The following is a 17,994-nucleotide window of genomic DNA, read 5'->3' as shown; positions in this document are numbered from 1 at the left end:
ACAAAGGAGTGGAAAATCGGCTTCTTTTTATTCAAGCAGAAAAATAGAATATAAATAACATTCACAGATTTTTTTTCACTTAAAAATACTTTTCATTTCATACCTGCCTTTAAGAAAAAGAAATTGATGAGATAAAGGAAGAACACTGATGGTTGTGCTTGGCGTCTGTAAACAAACCGGGGGGAAAAAGAGCTATTTTCACATCAAACCAGCGTAACAATTTAAAAAACAAAACCTTGTATATTTTCAATATTGCACTCTTTACGCCTCACTCCTGCATCAACGAAGCTAAACTCTTTGTCAGGTTCGTCTGTTCTAGATCATCCAACTCAATAAAAAAGCCCGGTAAGACCGGAGAGTCGAACTGAATTTAATTAGAACGAATAGTGCAATGGTGGGATGTCAAAACAGATGTGCGGCATCTGATCTTGGCAGCATTTTAACATCTGTGTTGAATGTGGATAAATGGGGAGGATTTGACATCTCTGCATCCAGATGTGCGTCTGGCGCGGCGCTCCAGATCGCTGCCTCCGTCGCGGAGCTACCGGAGGCTCAGCACTGCTTATTCTTCAGCACGTTCAGCCCCTTCTGGTTCTTGGTCTTGAACGCCATCACGAAGTGCTGCGGGGCGATCTTGCCCCGGCCGTCCTCGTCCACCTGGCCCGTGAAGACGTAGTTCAAGCCTGGTGAGGTCACACAAAACAAACCTGAATGCAGTGGCGGAAAACGGCAGAGACATTCAGGGAGGCCAGGCGTGAGAATCTGCACACGGCAGCTCTGCGTCATACGTCTTCAGCCCCGCCACAGACATGTTTGGAATGTCTTTGACTGTTTCGGACAGTGAGTTGTGCCGCTCACCTCGCGCGTTCTCTACGGGCTCTACCAACCCACGCCAAACGGGGCAAACTCAGAGTCGCGGGTCCGTGAAAACAGTCAACCGGTGGCTACAGGGAGCTAACTCCACCCGCCCCACACTCACCTCTCCGGATGAAGGGGCACTTCTTGCAGAGGATGACGATCTTGGTGCTCATGGTCTTCCCCGCCTGCTGGATGGCCAGGTTGCCTTCTTTGTACACGTTGATGATGGAGACCGTGGCGTACGTGCTTCCTCCTCTCATCACCGCCGTGATGACGGTGCCGGTGATCACTGTCATGCGCACACACAGACACCAGTCGGCTCTTTAAAATGGTGGCGAAAAGGCGCCCAAGATATTTTCATTTTCCGATCGAGCTACATTTAGAGCCAAGCTAGATTGGGCAGCTGCTCAGATTTAATGTTGGGTCATATATCAGTGGTCCCCCGTTGTTATCGAAGGTCCCCGAGGGTCACTGAGGGCCAATATGTGGCTCGCATTAGGAATCGAAGCTGTACATTTACAGCTGGATTCGTCCAAAAATTCCACAACCCCCTTTTTTCAGCTCTCGATCCGGGAAGTGCTGCCCAGCCGTAAAGATATCAAGATGAATTGTCGGCATTTCCTCTCGGGCTTCCAATGCTCACATTCTAAGTATTTCTGCGGCTCGCGGATTTGTGGCGAGTAGCTCTTTCAGAAACGGTCCGAAAAAAATCAAAAGATCGGAAATCGAAACTGATTCATGTTATGTATAATATAGAGCAACCGCTCCTGCTCATGGTTACATTGTACATTATGAGAAGTCTCCAGACCAGTATACATGATTTCCCGGCCTTTTGTCTCCCAGTTGGGCTGTGCAAAGGTCAAAAGGTCGCTGGCTGAAGCCCCAGTCGTTTCCTGTTTAGTCTAACTTCGTCCCCACCAGGAAAAATGGGTTTAGGCGGAGCCGCGACTGGGATTCTCTTCTTTAGTACGTCTAACCTTCGCGTGCTGTCTGGCCCTTTGACTGGTTCTAACGTGGCTACATCAGGGATGCGAACCATCGAGCTGCTTCTCTCATTCCCAGACTCCAGTTGAGACGTCTACAGTCTATCCGCTTGTGTGCTGCCACATCAAATGAGCTTTTTCTTTTTTCCCCTCCTCTCTTCGCACCACCGTGTTGCTTCCAAGTGAATTCTTTGGAACGCCGGCGGAACGCGCGCGGCTAACGTCTCCTGGAGGAAAACATCACAGCAGGCGGGAGAGCGGCGGAGTCTGAATCAACACGTCTGGTCTCTGAGCCGTTTACCCGCCGCCTGCGTGTGTTTACCCTGGAGGAAACTGGGTCCTACTGTATACACGACTTCACTTCCTGTCAGGCTATCAAGGGAAGCCTTTGAGATGAGCAGAGACACCGACAAGAGCAGCTCGTTGTGGGGGGTGGGGGGGGGGGGCTTTTCAGGAAAGAATCTGCCCCCTTTTCATGTAATATGATCTACAATCAATAACCAGCAACATTAGCTGATTTAAATCGTTGATGTCCTTACCAAAATTGCTGGAGCAGTAGTTGCTCTCAAGCGTTCCCCTCCTCTTACATTTCTGCTGGCACAGGGCGACAGAGTACTTGAGAGCTGCAGACACACACACACACACACACACACACACACACAAACTCTTGAATTCAGACGGCGATTGATGCTGACTGTATGAAAGCGCGGAGCTAATCGTGGTGCGTGGAGTGGAGACTGATACAGCGAGGGTGATGCGTTGCTGTGGACGCCGTCACCTGCCCACAGTCTATATGAGCCTGTGGTATGTGGGGAAACGCACAAGTTGTGTTTGGACACGCGCTGCTGTTGGCTGTGGCTTTGACTCGCCTATACTTTCATGTTCTTTTTGATTGCTACCTCAGAGACGGGTCCGCGCACACGGTCTCGCTGTCCAATCCCAAATTCCTTAGTTAGCCCCGTGCTCTGTGAATTATTTAAGCCTTTTCACGTGAATCTGGTCCAAATCTGCGATTAAAAGCAGATCGGCGGCGCCTCTCGGTTTCCAACTCCACGTGTGCGAGGGAGAATCCAGCACCGGAGCGCCAAAGTGCCTCGCAGCTGCGTCGGCACATGCAGATGTTTGCAGAGGTTCTGGGTGAAAGTTGCTACCTACGTATGGGCCTGGTGGTGACCGGCGACGTGGTGGTGGTGGGCGCTGTCGTGGTGGTGGGGAATTTCTTTGGCCTGAACTTGTAGTGTCCGATGAAGCCGTCGGCGGTCAGGCTGAGGTCGGACAGGAACTGGATCAGGAGCTGGTTTCCGTCCGACAGCACCGGCCTGCGAATAGAGGGTCACTCACGGCGGCAACGAGACGCACGCTTTCACGACAAGAAAACCCTCTGCGACAGAATCACCTACGCTGGGGGGCTGTCTCCGCAGTATTTGCCGATCCGCTTGGCGTCGTTGATTTCGGCACCGTTGAAGATGGAGACGTGGTCGTAGCGGCAGTAGTTGTCCCTCTCCACGTCGAACTTCTCGAACTTGACTTCGATAATCTGGAGGGGGCGCGAAAGACAGGGAAGGGGATCACTTTGACGGCGCCGCCGGGGCAGCGCGCAGGGGTTTCAGAGGCTTGACGGACAGTTTCATTACACTTTCTCTCCTGCCTCTTCATCAATGCCACGCCACAGATCTGGGTTCAGATATCGGGCTGTTTTGCAGGTAGCACCCAATGCAGATATCATCTTTGCCTCAAGCAAAGAGGAGCTGGAGAGATTTCTTTTTTCTTTTTGTCTGTACATTTCTAACCCAAACCTCCACTGCCTCGGGTCAGAGTCCCTACTGTAACCCATCTATTCCATATCTTTGCTTTGCTAGCATGTTTATCCTTGGATTTGTTGGCTGCTTTTCATATCGGGGTCACTTTAAAAGTCATTTCTTTTGAGATTTTTACTTCTGCAAAGGAAAAGGACTCCATGTTGAATGTGCCCACCTGGTTTTTCGGTGCCACGATATGCCAAGAGCAGGTCACCCCTGCTGGGTAGTCCTTCTCGGGCCAGTTGGGCGTTTTGAAAGTCCCGGAAGGCTTGTCCAGTCGCCCTCCGCAGTACCGCTCCCCTGCCAAGCAACAGGTTCAGATATTTAATCAGAAACATTTCTTTTTGTTGAAAAGTGACATGTCGTGTGGTATTACCGAATCTTTAAAAGTAGTCGGAAAACATATGTAATATCTCATTGTGATGACCAGTGTAAACCCTGCTTTAGAACCACTGTCATTTACAGCAGTCAACTCCTCCGAGCCCAGAGAACCAGCCATTAAAATTCCAGCAAAACAGTAAATGGTAATCTGCATCCCCGCGGACTGGAGGCAGGTCATTACGCTTCAGGTGGCACTTGTGGCCCGTGGTTTTCTGCCGGAGCATTCCTGAAAACTGTCGGCGTGAAATTCCCCACGGTGCTGTGAAAAAGGGCTGGGAAATCTGCCCGGTTTGGTCCAATCAGACAGGGAAACGGCGCATTCCTCCTTTTCTGCCTGCAGATCGGCTCAACTGTACTCAAGCGAGATTTTCGCCGAGGCTTTACAGCACCGTGCACCGACCTCTGTGCTCATTTGCTTTTCAAAGGCAAGCATGCCTGTCTCAGTTTACTGTATAGGGTGAAGTCATAGCAGAGACACAATCCCACATGCCACTAGATTAGGACCCCGGTGTGTTATTAAAGCCACCACCAGCCCTACAAGCTTTGGCACACTGACGCACATGTTTTTCCTACCTCTCTCATGTGGGTGGGCTGCAGAGAAAACAGCCAGAAAGCCGCTGCCGGCCGTGTTGGCGTCAGACAGCATCTGCAGCAGCATCTTGTTGCCAGTGGAGACCAGGGCCCCGGGCTTGAACGTGCCACAGAAGCGGCCGAGCCTCTGTCCGTTGACATGACCGCTGTAAACGTCCACGTAGTCGTAGCGGCACAGGTTGTCGCTCTCCAGGTCGATAAAGCGGAACGACAGGACCACCACCTTTCCCTCGGGGACCTGGGTGGGAGTAGCGTTGTTGTTTTTAGGATTTAAGCGATAACAGATCACAGCTGGCTTGTTATTTTTATGAAGTTTATCACAAATGTGTTGTCACACGTATTGAGTTTGACAACATATTTTACACAAGCAATATTGAGTTTTATACACCAAATACTTCATCCTAACTAATAAACTTGGCTGTTTAACTTTACTGTAAAGTCAGCAAAGAAAGTGCCCTCAGTTGGCTGCGGGTGGCTATTTTGAGAGGCAAATTGGCAGTTTGGGTAAGTCAACGTGCACCATAGTGTTAGAGAGTTAACAAATCTGCTATCAGCGGGATCACCATATCATTTTCCATGTGCTGTGATGGATACACATGCAGCAGGACTCACTGTGATCTTCCACACACATTTGGTGTTTGGAGGGTAAACCCCCGGGTACCCCTGGCTCCCGATTACTCCAGAATCTGCTGTAATATTTCCGCCGCATGTGAAGACAGGTCTGGAGGGAATAATAATATATATATAGTATATATACTTTTTTTTTTTTTTAAGTATCCACCAAACGATGAAAATTAAATACTCAGACCAGTGCTGGTGAGTATATAAGCCCCTTCCTTTAAAATTAATTCAGTAAAAGAGAGTATAAACCTGTACCTCCGCTGAGATTGTGCACAAACATCTGTCAAAAAGAGTAGAATCCAAGCGCAAAAAACGCCGCACGTCCTCCACATGGTCTGGTTAACGGAACGGGCGCCTCGCCTGGTATTGACCCTTAACATGAATGACATTGTGTTCGGCAGCAACCAGCTCCAGGGGGAAAAGTACTCGGGAGTTCCTGCGGAGAGTTTCTGCAACTGCGAGCCGGAGCGCATGAATATAGCGCTTGTTCTGTGGGGTAGGAGGGACGGAGCAAAGGCTGCTGGCTTTTTTAAAGGAGGGAGGAAAGTTTGAAGGGCGACTCAAAGTTCTGACCGGGATCATACGGATTTGGCACGAACACAACAGATGATATGAATACAGCTGACACAAGTTGCGCATGTAAAATAAGGCATGTCAGTCAAATTGTCTGCAGCTATAAAGTGGTATCACCTGTGCCCACAGCAGAGTAGTGTGTTATCCAGATGACGAATGATACTAAATGTTTAAATTAATTATCAATGAAGTGATTTTGAACTATATAGAAATTGAGCGGAGTGCACGCAGTGATCAAAATGAGAGAAAGACCACCACCTGCTGGAACAAATATGAGATGTTAAGAGTTGGTTTGATCAAAGTAACCCGTTTTTAATAATAAATTAAATTTAATTATAAATGTCATTTTCTTTTTACTTTACAACGACATTTCAGTTTTATTTAAATTACAAACAAGCATATACGGATGGAAACATTGGTCGATGACAACCTATTTATCTTAAATCATAATTCTACAGTCAGGTTCGACTTTTCAACATCGAAATCGTTCCAAAGTGGTGAGATTGAACCTTTGAATTTGCCCCCCCCCCCCAGCGATTTTTCGCTCGTCGATTTCATCATCGATTCGGTGATCGATTGTGTCGCCTGAGTTTTTAATTTGCCGCTATCACGTTATCGACGATCGATTTTAGCCACAAAAGATGGCGGACCGAACTCCTGGTGGCTCTCAAAAAGCTAGCGCTAAGGTAAATCTACACCGCACAATTATCACCGCCCGCTTTCATCGGCCGTGACACAAACTGCGCAAATACAACCGGGATCTTTCAGCGCGTCGCGGTTGCGGCTCGGTTGTTTGCAGGGGACGGTTCGGACGCCGCGTCCGCTCCACGGCGGCTAACTTCCACCGCGCTGAAGCGTAGCACAGGCTAATTCAGCAATGCTAAGCTAACGATTGCGCTACGGCAAACAGAAACGTTGATTTTGACCATTTTCGTCCTGTTTATCGATGTCAACACAGCACCTATTAACCAGGAATTTGACACTGTATGTGTATTGATCCAGAAACACGAGTTATTAGTGCGTTGGGAACTTGGGCCTAGCGACATGTCGGGCTGTGGTCCTCATATCAACTCGTTGGCTTTTGCATTCAATCGGTGGTGCTGCAACTGCACGTACCAAGTTTTTAGGCCTCTGGCTATTTAAATCGTTTTTAACAGTTTCATGGTGTCACACGATGGGTGGATGTGTCTGTATATACTGTTAAATGCACGTAGGTTAGGATTACAGCGTCGTGCAATGTGGCAAATTTTAGCTGAAGGCCACACAAGTGCAGCGAGTTGGGTGTTACAGTGGAGCTCCGCTGTGCTAAAAACACAACTCTTAGTTTAGGGAAATATTACGGTTTGGGTCGGCCGATTGCACCCCAGGCGTGTTTTATTACGCGATCTCCAAGTGTCCGTATGTCTAGCTAACTGCTTTGTTTACATGTGGCGTGACAGGCGCTGCTGGAGAGCAAACTGAAGTCTTTCAGCATTGGCAAAATGGCAGTGGCGAAGAGGACACTGAGCAAGAGGGAGCAGAACGAAATAAAGAAGAAGGTAAGCGTGCGGTGGCTTTTCTTGGGCTCATCCACAAGGTAATTGTAATTTGCCTGTTGATTGAGAGTGGTCCTGTCTGCCCTGTGAAGGAGGATGAGCGTGCTGCTGCAGAGATTTACGAGGAATTCCTTGCAGCTTTCGAAGGTGGTGGCGAGGGCAAAGTCAAGGCTTTTGTCCGTGGGGGTATTGCAAATGCAACAAAAGGTGCAGCAATTTATGTATATATAGTATTTCCCCATCACGCTCTTGGTTATCTTAAAATTTCTGTTCTGTCACTAACTTGAATGCTCTAAATAGTTTAAGATATTTGTTGTAGTGGATTTATCATTTTAGGTGGCGCTAAATCTTAGATTATTACAATTTTAACACAATTCAACAAACAATGTGTTCTTTCAGAAGAGGCAGCTGCTGATGAGAAGAAAGGAAAGTTGTACAAGCCCAAGTCCCGCTTTGAGGGCCAGGCGAAAAGCTTTCTCCCTCTGGAAACCCCCCCTCAGTTTTTAGCCTTAGACAAAAGAAATGTGAGTATTGCCATGCGGCATGTGCACAGCTATAGTTGCTTGGAGTTTTGTCGACTAAATTTGTGTTTCAGACTTCAAAGAAGAGTACTGAGAAGGAAAAGAAGAAGAGCAACTTGGAGCTCTTCAAAGAAGAACTTAAGCAGTAAGTATCACTTAAAACCACGGTAAATTTGCGCTTTGCGGCGCTTGTGGTCGTCACCTCTGGGCTGTTTCCTACAGAATACAGGAGGAAAGGGACGAGAGGCACAGGTTAAAAGGTCGTGTTAGTCGCTTCGAACCTCTCTCGGGCAGCGAGGGAAGACGCTCCTGTAAGTGTTTGTGAGCAACATCACCGCGTTCCACTGGCCCGCGCGCCTTATTCCAGCCCCCCCCACCCCCTCATCCACGCCCTTTACCTGCACCTATCCTGAAACAAAATTTATACTGCTTTTCTGCTTCTTTTAGCGGATGGTTCTTCAAGGAGAAACCGTCCTTTCAGTGGTAATTTTGACTTAATATAGTGACAGTGAATATCTTTAGCTTGCTAAGAGAACATTGGTTGCTGTCAGACAGCTGTAGGAAAGTTCTCCTGTCTTTTCTGTGTCCGCAGTTTTGGATGACTGTGCGCCGGGTTCCCATGACGTCGGCGACCCCTCCACGACTAACTTGTATCTGGGGAACATCAACCCACAGGTGAATTAAGCGCAATTTTCTTGGAACCGGGGACCTGATTTGAGTTGGATGCTCCGTTACAGCCTTGAGTGAATAACCTGCCGCCCATGTAACTTTTTGATCCACCGCAGATGAACGAGGAGATGCTGTGTCAAGAGTTTGGCCGATACGGCCCGCTGGCCAGCGTGAAAATCATGTGGCCGCGGACGGATGAGGAGAGGGCTCGAGAGAGGAACTGCGGCTTTGTGGCTTTCATGAACAGGAGGGATGCTGAGCGAGCCCTCAAGCACTTAAATGGTACATTTTTATGATTTTTCTTTTTTCAGACCTACCTTTTCCAGGCCCGATAAATAAGCTGTGTTTCTCCCCCCCATTAAAGGAAAGATGATAATGAACTTTGAGATGAAACTCGGATGGGGCAAAGGTGTGCCCATTCCTCCCCACCCCATTTATATCCCTCCGTCCATGATGGAGCACACACTTCCGCCACCTCCCTCTGGCCTGCCCTTCAATGCACAACCCCGGGAGAGGTTAAAGAACCCCAATGCCCCCATGCTTCCTCCACCTAAAAACAAGGACGAGTTCGAGAAGGTAATTTAGCACGCCAGCTTAGGATTGTCTCATGGTTATGGCTTTGTTTGCTAATTCAACTGGTAAGATGTTAGAGCTTATAAAGATCAGTTAGAATGATCAGTTCCTGTAATTGATAGTTTAGTGATGATTACTAGTTTACAGTAGATACATGTGTGTATATGTTAGAGTGGGGAAATGCTCAGTATGACAGGGAGCTGTTGTGTTTTTGGTAAATGATGCCAGAGTCAGAGGTGGAACGTTGTAGTGTCTTGCACTTTTTAAAATGCATTTTTAAATATTTTCACCTGTTGCCTTTGTAACAATACTCACATTCTATGTTTATTATCTGATGTGACTTCATATACAGACTCTGTCGCAAGCCATAGTCAAAGTGGTTATCCCAACAGAAAGGTACATGTTTTTTCTTTTTTTGAAAAAAAAAAAATTGGTGTACAAACTTAGAAGAAAAAAAAACATCCCATAATGAAGCCAAGTATTTGATCACTTGATCACTGCATGCTACAGGGGGCTGGTCAGTAGGGGTGAGCAATGGTTGAGGCTCTTCATCAAATTAGTGCCATGTTTTCTTTAAAGTAGCAGCAGACACGATCTAGACCAGTTTATTCCACGTAGCAGAAAACACAAGCATCACCATCCATACATTTATTCCTCTTTTACAACGCCATTCTGCCACATACATCCTGCTGATGCGCACACGTGTAGGACTGCAGCTCGGCCCTCTGGCCATTGCTCACTCAGACCGTCTACCCCCTTGGCCTCTGTCACGACCAGGAGCTCAGTAATTCTGGCCCCTGCCTCCAAATCCTGACCAGCCAGCATTAGTTTACATACGACCTTTGACATTGGCCTGGGTGAGCAGCACAAGTTGAACTGTCTGCACCAGCGAGGGACCAGAAAAGCCTCATGGGATGGATTGGGAAAGTATACAGAATTTTACCCCCGGCATTGGTATGATCAGCTCCAATACAAGTAAATGTGATCTGTGTTGTCAGATGAAGGACATTCTTTTGTCTTGTTGGCCACTTTAGGGTAACTGTATGCAGCCCGCACCACACATCTCCTCAAAAACCCACCGGGTTCAAGTCATTGGCACCAGCACATTAGATCGCGTAACATGTTTAGATCATTCGGTGTTGCGCCACATCCCCAGGAGATGAGTGTGGAACGGAAGGCACTGCGTCGACAGACTTTAAAGGTCCAGTATGTGGGATTTAGGTCACAAATTGGAAAAAATATAAATATTTTTGTGTAAACGTGAGTCTGCTGGAGGTGACAAATCTACAACCACACTCATGGTTGCGGCTAAATCCCACACACTGAGTCTTTGACGCAGTGTCTTTGTCGACCGTTTTCTACCATTTTAAGTTCTCCAGCTTCATCTTTGTGATTTTTTTTTTTTTGAATGTAGGAAGATATTAAAGAGCCAGTAGATGTTCAGTGTGATTGAAGGGAGCTGCGGTGGAGTTAGGGGTCGGCAATGTGACGAGTGGCACGGCCCAGATCAGCGCGCCGGGCGTTTGGTTTGAGATTTTGGAGTCGTTCAAATGAACACCCGAATGCACGCGTCGACCTCATCGGTCCGGCTGTTTTAGTGTAATAATGGTCTAATCGTCCAGTTGAGAAAAGGACGTTTTGAACTCAATATAAGTAAGTAAATAAAGTAAATAAATAATAAAGTAAATAATAACTTCCCGATTGCCGACCCTTAACTGCAACCCTAAAATCAGCCATCGACGAGCAGGTATGTACAGTCTAAACAGTCTAATGAGACCAGGTACTGGAACATTAGGTTAGTTTGTAATTACATCAGTTAGTTCATCCTAAATCGGCTCAAAGGCGCAGTGCAATTTAATTTATGCCCGGTTCCCCGGCACTTCCCAGACTTATTTCGATTGTTCCCGGTCGTGACATCCGTTACGTTGTGGGGCAACAGGCGCAGCGTGTGTAGGCGACAGCTGCACCTCTGCCCCGTAAGAGTCGCCTCCACCGAGCATAAATTAAATCAAAGATGAGATTTTTAGGGGTCAAGGGACAAACCGGTCTGAATCTTTGCTTTAACTGTGTTTTTCTTGTAGGAATTTGCTCTCTCTTATCCACCGAATGATCGAGTTTGTGGTGCGTGAAGGCCCCATGTTTGAAGCTATGATTATGAACCGAGAAATCAACAATCCCATGTACAGGTGGGTGCGGCTGAGTGCTATTACAAAGTAATAACCTGCATTTTGGCGTACGCCTCTATTGACATATTGTGCTTATTCCTCAGGTTTCTGTTTGAGAACCAGAGTCCAGCCCATGTGTACTACAGATGGAAACTCTACTCCATCCTGCAGGTTTGTGTTTAAAGTCACCAAATCAGTTTTTGGTGTGTGTGTGTGGGGAAGGGGGGTTGTCATGACATCAGCTTTACGCGATCGTCCTCTTAGGGCGAGACACCGGCCAAGTGGCGGACAGACGACTTCAGGATGTTTAAGAACGGCTCCCTGTGGCGCCCGCCTCCTCTTAATCCGTACCTCCACGGTCCTTACGATGACGGCGACGAAGAGGACGACGACGAGGAGGGCAGCAAGAAAGGCAGTCTGAAGGAAGAGTAAGTGTCCAGAGCATCGGGGGCGGGGGGATGAACCTCCTTGAGTTGCTTTGGGCTTTTTAAACGCTCCGCTGGTCTTCCTCTCTGAAGCGAGCGGGACAAGCTGGAGGAGACGCTTCGCGGTCTGACCCCCAGGAGGGGAGACATCGGAGAAGCCATGTTGTTCTGTCTCAACCACGCAGAAGCAGCTGAAGAGATTGTGGAATGTATCACAGAGTCTCTCTCCATCCTCAAAACCCCCCTTCCCAAGAAGGTAACCCAAACCCCACCGAGATGGAAATGCAGCTGTTTTTTATTTTTTTTTTAGATAAAATCAGTGTTAATCAGTCCCCTTTTTCCACAGATTGCACGGTTATATCTAGTTTCTGATGTGCTGTATAACTCTTCTGCCAAAGTATCTAATGCGTCGTACTACAGAAAATAGTAAGTTTGGGGTTTTTTATTTCAATTTTGTCCATTTGAGATGGGTCCAGGTCAGTAATTTTGTTGTATTTTGATAGTTTTGAGGCAAAGCTCTGCCAAATCTTCTCAGACCTCAATGCAACATACAAAGCAATACAGGGTCATCTTCAGAGCGAGAATTTTAAGGTACCAAAATACCTGAAATACAATCAAAACGTTAAAAAAAGTGGGTTTTCACAGTTAACGGCGCCGCTTCCTTTGTCTCAGCAACGAGTAATGTCGTGTTTCCGGGCGTGGGAGGACTGGGCCATTTACCCAGACCCCTTCCTCATCAAGCTGCAGAACATCTTCCTGGGTCTGGTGAACCTGCCTGGAGAGAAAGAGCCCCCAGCCGTCGTGGAAGTAAGTGATGGAGCGTCTCAGATGCCTGCGGCCACATCCGCACCGTCCCTGCTAATATCGGTCCAATCTGCAGCCTCTGGTCCAGCCTGAGCCTGCCGAGGACATCGACGGGGCCCCCATAGGAGGAGAGTATGTTGACGGCATCCCGTTGGACGACGTGGACGGCGTGCCGATCGACGCCGGCCCGATGATCGACGGGGCCCCGATTGACGGAGCCCCTCTGGACGACCTGGACGGCGTTCCCATCAAGCCCATGGAGGAAGACATCGATGGAATACCCTGTGAGTTGTGTAGGATGTGGTTGTGTGTGCGAATAAGCAGACTGGGATGTTTTTCTAGTGTTTATTATTTCTGTTTCATAGTCGATCAGTCCAAGGAGGCGACCTTCAAGGTAGCGCCATCAAAGTGGGAGGCGGTGGATGAGGCGGAGCTAGCATCTCAAGGTGGGAGCAGTCCCGATTATCTTTGAGATGTTTCTGCTAAATGCACTTTCCATCCTTTAATTCACATCGTCTTTGGTCCCGTAGCTGTGACGACATCAAAATGGGAAATATTTGAGCAGCCAGAAGAGACTAAGAAGTAGGCGCGTTCGCATTTGGCTCCAATTGTCGGTCAAGTCACTGTTGCTCGGTTTTAAAATCCTTTTCCCCTTCTGAAGGGACGATGACGACAGCGACGACGACAGAAGTCCTCGATCAGAAGACAATCAGAGCTACTTCAACCCCACGAGGGATGACTCAGACGTGAAAGCCAAGATGTCTGAAATGAACGAGGAAAAACGCACCAAACTTCGAGAAATCGAGGTACTTTATTATCGCCATTTATTTATCGGCAGCGTTTGGGGCCTTCCATAAACCTGGTTTTTATACTTTTATTAATCGGTCACGCAGGTGAAGGTCATGAAGTTCCAGGATGAGCTGGAATCTGGGAAACGACCCAAAAAACACGGGCAGAGTATTCAAGAACAGGTGGAGCACTATAGAGACAAACTCCTACAAAAGGTACTGGTGCTTTTCTCCAGTTTCCACCACAGTTTAACACCTGACCTGGAAATTAAGTCTTTGCTTTCTGCAGGAAAAAGAAAAGGAGAAACTGGAGAGGGAGAAAGAAAAGGAGAAGAAAGAAAAGGAAAAAGCTGACGCACGGTTGAAAGACCTGAAGAAGGACAAAGAGAAAGAGGACACGCCCACCAGGAAGGACAGGTGAGATATCAGGTTGCTAAATGCTCATGGCGTGGAAGTTTTACTGGACAAAACATGATGTGTTTGCTTTCCTATCTGATAGATATTTGTCCCCCGCGGTTGATAGGAAGCGGCGCCACAGCGGCTCCTCCAGCCCCACCCGTAGCAGCAGCAGACGAGGCCGCTCGTCATCTCCCCGCTCGGAGCGGTCGGAGCGCTCCGACCGCTCCTATTCTAAAGACGCGTCCTCTCGCTCCTCACATAAAGACTCCCCACGGGCCAGCAACAAAAAGTCATCTAAGAGGTCCGTTTGAACCTCTTTTTTTTTTTTCTTATTTCAGGTGGAGAACGAGTTTAAAAAACTCTGTCGCTTTTTAGGTCTCCCTCACCTCGCACGCCCAAACGGTCCAGAAGGTCACGCTCCAAGACGCCCAAAAAGTCAGCGAAGAAGTCCCGTTCCAAATCCAGGTCGCCTCACCGGTCGCACAAAAAATCAAAGAAGAGCAAACACTGACAGGTCGGTCAAAACAGCCCGCTCTCCATCGCCGCTCTTCGTCGTCTGGAAGGAAAGATCGAGACTCTGGCGGGGGAGAATCTGCCCGCATGCTTAGACGGTGCAGCGGAAGGGTGTTGCATGGGTTTCCATCTGGTGTATCAAAGTGGATGAAGCCGTTTCTGTTTTATATTGTATAAAAATGTGCTTGTGTTCCTAATTCATCATCATCATCATCACCCAGCGGAGTCATCCATGTGAAAACCACACCTGTACAGCGTGTGATGGCTACAGTCATATTCATGCTGTCATTTTCTTTTTGTAGTTCACAATAAAATGAATTCCTAATAAACAAGTGTCACAACAATTTAATCTTGCGATTTAAGGTCGTATGAAACAATTTCTGTACAAGATGCAATCGTTTAGCTGTTATGGCGTATTTAAGGCGAGTAAAGTTAGCCTGCATTAGCGTTACAGCTTGGCTTGTGCCTTTTTTAACTGATCCCTCAGTTCAAGATGTGCAATGGAGGAGAGGTGCACCTCATCCGGCCCATCGGCGATACGTAAAGTCCGCGCGTACGAGTACCTACAGAAGAAAGTGCTCTTTAAAAGTTATACATGCTACATTGGGAAGGATCGAGGCAAAGGGCTTACATCTGTGCCAGTGGGACGTCTCCAGACACCCCCGCACCGCCGTACACCTGTATAGCGCAGTCTGTGACCTTGCAGACCATCCTCGCCGCAGCCACCTTGATCATGGCAATCTAAACGTGGCACAAAGGAGAATAAACGTAACCGATGGCGTTGGCTCAACTGATTTCTAATGTGAATGTTTCACCTGTTTGCGAGCTGCCCGGCCGCCCACCGTGTCCAGGGCGTGAGCGGCGTGCAGCGTCAGCAGACGGGTCTGCTCTATCATGAGACGGCACTCTGCGATCCAGTGGGCGACCGTCTCCTGCAAGCAGAGGGGCGCAGTTCTACAATTGTCCGCTAGGTGGCAACAGTCACGCCGAAGGTCAAAGGCCGGCTCACGTGCTGGTACAGCTTCTTCCCAAACGTGCTTCTGGAGGCGGCCCTCTGGCAGAGCAGCTCCAGGGCCAGCTCTGCCAATCCCACGGCCCTCATGCAGTGGTGCAGCCGGCCCGGACCCAGGCGGCCCTGGGAGATCTCGAAGCCCCGTCCCTCTCCTGGTAACAAATTAGAAGTGCTCTCACGGAGGGAACCAGGACTCTGACCTGGTGCTCTCACGGAGGGAACCAGGACTCTGACCTGGTGCTCTCACGGAGGGAACCAGGACTCTGACCTGGTGCTCTCACGGAGGGAACCAGGACTCTGACCTGGTGAGCTTAATCTGACTTTGCTGTTTAAACAATAACAAAACGCAGTAATTGCTTTATAGCTGCTTCTCACCGACACGTAGTGCAAGCAAATAAATGTAACCCAATCTCTCACCCAGAATGATGTTGGAAGCCGGGACGTGGACATGCTCAAAGTGGATTTCAAAATGGCCCCCGTGGATGGCGTCTGAGGAGACACGCGGAGCTGTTAGATGTGGTCGGGGAGCAATAACACCAAGGGATAAACTGGAAAGTTTGAAGAAATCCAGCGGTCTGGACGAGCTCACCGTCCTGTCCGAACACGGTCAGCGGTCTGATGAGTTTGACCCCTGGGGTGTCCATGGGGACCAGGATCATGCTGTGCTGTCCATGTCTGAGAGACACATTCAGAACACAAACAAACAATCAGAATACAGGCTGCTCGCTCCACGCTGGTGTCGGGTGTCACACCGCTGAGAAAAAGGACAAAATGACAAGTTCATGAGTGTGGTCGTCCCGAGACGCTGGTTTTCATAAACATCTTGGACGCTGCCAATTTAGCCAATTATCTTCCAGCCACATGATCCCAGTGACAGGGCTGTTAAATATTTCTGCGAAGAGCCATTTGAAGTTGACAGGAATCAGCAGACGTCCGACACGAAGGGAATCAAACATGTTAACGGTGAAAGGAAAGCCCGGCTGACCTGCTGCTCACGTCCACAGAGCTGCTCCTGCACATCACCATGGCCACTCTGCACTTGGGATTTCCAGCACCTGTGGAGAAAAAGCCCAAACCAGTGGCAGCTCCGTTTGGATCCCGTTAAAACCACAAAGCTTCCAACAAGTCAACATCCCAAACAGAGGAAGCGATGAAGCAGCTGATAGTGAGCGAGGGGATACTTTGGAATTTTCTTGGCTGCCATTCTTTTTGGGCCCGTTGCTAATTCCGCCTCAGCGCCCCCGTCTGTCAGATTTCCTGTTTTCACATGGATCCCAGTGGTAAAGCTGGCGGCACCGGACATGTGGACGGCAGACGTGGCCATTCATAGTCTCAGCACACATCAACACAGATGTCCACCAGACACACAACAACAGTCTGTTTTCCTCCTTTTCACCCCTTACACCCCATCATATGCGATACACAGTAAGATGAAAGCGGCTCCACACGCTTGAGCATGTCCCGTCACCACTGGAATGAAAACTCTGGAATGAAAAAATGCTTCCTGGCAGCATGTCAGCACAACAGCATCCTTTTTTAAAGAATTGTGGGTAACCAAGGGCTGCAATCCAGGAAACCACAGCCTTTTTTATAACCTATTTTTTGTCCACATCATCATATATAAACAAAGGTCAGACCGGACTGGAAAAGCTTCTCAACGCGCTTAAAGCTGCAGGAACTCTTTATTTATACGTCTCCTCACATTCACACGCAGTGAGAGACGTGCCTGCATGCGCGTGCTGAGGAGGGTAACAGGGCGGGAGGAGGCGACGAGATCTGGGCGCACTTCTGTGCTGCACACAGTTCTCTGGATACACACACACACCGAGCACTTTAAACAAGGGCTCCATTAATAAGAGACCACTTAAGGCGAGGTAAGAACATACGCTCTAGCCTTGTTTTTAGTTTGTTTATTTTTAGTTTCTTTACCAGCAAAACTATTTAAATGTAACTTTTTTTTGGGTGATAAAATTTGGATTTCTAAAGTGATAAACTTTGCATTTATCTTGGTGTTTTTCCCCTCCATTTATTGTATGTTAAAGTTAAGATGTGCATTTTTTAAATTTCCTATATATTAAAAAGTGTTTTCCTTTTGGAAAGGTTAAGGTTAAGAGAAGCAGCCAAAGTCCTGTGCGGTCGTTTTTTTATGGCATCAACGTTTTTTTATGGCATCATTATAACCCTACTGAGGGAATCACCCTCACCTAGTGGCACTTCTGTTTGTTCACTTAGTCATCAGCAGTTTAAACTTGTGCGATGAGACACACACATATATAAAACCAGCACAGCCAGTTTCTTATTTCATCTGTAACGGTGTTAAACACAGATAAAAGCTGGTTTAACCTTCTGATATTTGGCAGATTTCTGCTCGAGTAAATACCTGCTTCTCTAACATTCCCTGAAACTGAATCACACATCATTCCGAAGATGACAGCCGTCATCAGGGACAGCGCTGTGCCAAATCTAGCCTTCAGCCAGCAGTTACGTCATCCATCATTTCAAGTGGTTTGCTGATGCGTTTCTTACATAACACCCGAGAACATTATAGAGAAAAGTTGGAAATATTGATCGTGTTCACCAAGTCAAAGGAAAAAAGGCCTGGCGGCAGATCAGTGCTCATCCGGCCGGATTCATTAGCTCTTTCTCCCCGTGGAGTTCCGGGGGCCATTCAAGCCCACACAAAGCTGAGGTGGACGGGGCTTAAGCGGTTAGCGAATCCATGCAAAAGAAATTCCTCTGAGGCACCAAGCTGACAGGATTCCCTTCTTCCTGTTGCTGTTGTTG

General features: G+C 48.0%; 4 protein-coding genes across 7 annotated transcripts in view; 2 read left to right on the top strand and 2 right to left on the bottom strand.

The window, feature by feature from the left end:
• Window positions 1–9: 9 nt before the first annotated feature.
• pcolce2b (procollagen C-endopeptidase enhancer 2b) lies at window positions 10–5,742 on the bottom strand. 2 transcript variants are annotated; one of them, XM_057012402.1, is made up of 9 exons: window positions 5,489–5,740; window positions 5,225–5,333; window positions 4,595–4,850; window positions 3,816–3,940; window positions 3,242–3,378; window positions 2,997–3,160; window positions 2,381–2,464; window positions 980–1,147; window positions 10–683 (listed from the first exon to the last, which is right to left on the bottom strand). In XM_057012402.1, exons 1-9 carry the CDS (start codon window positions 5,704–5,706, stop codon window positions 553–555), a joined length of 1,392 nt encoding a protein of 463 aa, XP_056868382.1. In that variant the 5' UTR covers window positions 5,707–5,740; the 3' UTR covers window positions 10–552. The 2 variants fall into 2 exon arrangements, with proteins under 2 accessions (XP_056868382.1, XP_056868383.1); XM_057012403.1 differs by lacking the exon at window positions 2,381–2,464 and having other exon boundaries at window positions 5,489–5,742.
• Window positions 5,743–6,339: 597 nt separating this feature from the next.
• On the top strand, window positions 6,340–14,530 carry u2surp (U2 snRNP-associated SURP domain containing). Of its 3 annotated transcripts, none has more exons than XM_057012396.1 (26): window positions 6,340–6,492; window positions 7,246–7,344; window positions 7,434–7,548; window positions 7,741–7,865; window positions 7,937–8,007; window positions 8,085–8,173; window positions 8,310–8,345; window positions 8,455–8,537; window positions 8,648–8,813; window positions 8,896–9,107; window positions 9,457–9,500; window positions 11,186–11,290; window positions 11,374–11,440; window positions 11,534–11,697; window positions 11,788–11,950; window positions 12,041–12,120; window positions 12,198–12,285; window positions 12,367–12,501; window positions 12,575–12,782; window positions 12,864–12,944; window positions 13,029–13,080; window positions 13,160–13,304; window positions 13,392–13,502; window positions 13,576–13,703; window positions 13,810–13,986; window positions 14,061–14,530. In XM_057012396.1, exons 1-26 carry the CDS (start codon window positions 6,448–6,450, stop codon window positions 14,194–14,196), a joined length of 2,925 nt encoding a protein of 974 aa, XP_056868376.1. In that variant the 5' UTR covers window positions 6,340–6,447; the 3' UTR covers window positions 14,197–14,530. The 3 variants fall into 3 exon arrangements, with proteins under 3 accessions (XP_056868376.1, XP_056868375.1, XP_056868377.1); XM_057012395.1 differs by having other exon boundaries at window positions 6,341–6,492; window positions 13,786–13,986; XM_057012397.1 differs by lacking the exon at window positions 8,310–8,345 and having other exon boundaries at window positions 6,341–6,492; window positions 13,786–13,986.
• nphp3 (nephronophthisis 3) overlaps window positions 14,528–17,994 on the bottom strand; it is a 20,863-nt gene continuing 17,396 nt past the window's right edge. Inside the window, exons 40-46 of the mRNA XM_057012415.1 lie at window positions 16,196–16,265; window positions 15,800–15,885; window positions 15,628–15,699; window positions 15,208–15,362; window positions 15,014–15,130; window positions 14,830–14,939; window positions 14,528–14,761 (exon numbers count right to left, since the gene is read on the bottom strand). Of these exons, the coding sequence (XP_056868395.1) occupies window positions 14,647–14,761; window positions 14,830–14,939; window positions 15,014–15,130; window positions 15,208–15,362; window positions 15,628–15,699; window positions 15,800–15,885; window positions 16,196–16,265 (725 nt within the window). The 3' untranslated portion in view covers window positions 14,528–14,646. The remainder of the gene's footprint in view (window positions 14,762–14,829; window positions 14,940–15,013; window positions 15,131–15,207; window positions 15,363–15,627; window positions 15,700–15,799; window positions 15,886–16,195; window positions 16,266–17,994) is intronic.
• Window positions 15,988–17,994, top strand: part of ackr4b (atypical chemokine receptor 4b) — a 3,345-nt gene continuing 1,338 nt past the window's right edge. The window contains exon 1 of the mRNA XM_057012408.1: window positions 15,988–17,084. The gene's annotated coding sequence lies outside the window, so the exon portion shown is untranslated. The remainder of the gene's footprint in view (window positions 17,085–17,994) is intronic.

The sequence above is a fragment of the Takifugu flavidus genome, chromosome 17 (genome assembly GCF_003711565.1).
Source record: "Takifugu flavidus isolate HTHZ2018 chromosome 17, ASM371156v2, whole genome shotgun sequence".
Lineage (NCBI taxonomy): Eukaryota > Metazoa > Chordata > Actinopteri > Tetraodontiformes > Tetraodontidae > Takifugu > Takifugu flavidus.
Note: the sequence above shows the minus strand (reverse complement) of the source record. Positions and strands in the feature narration are given on the sequence as shown.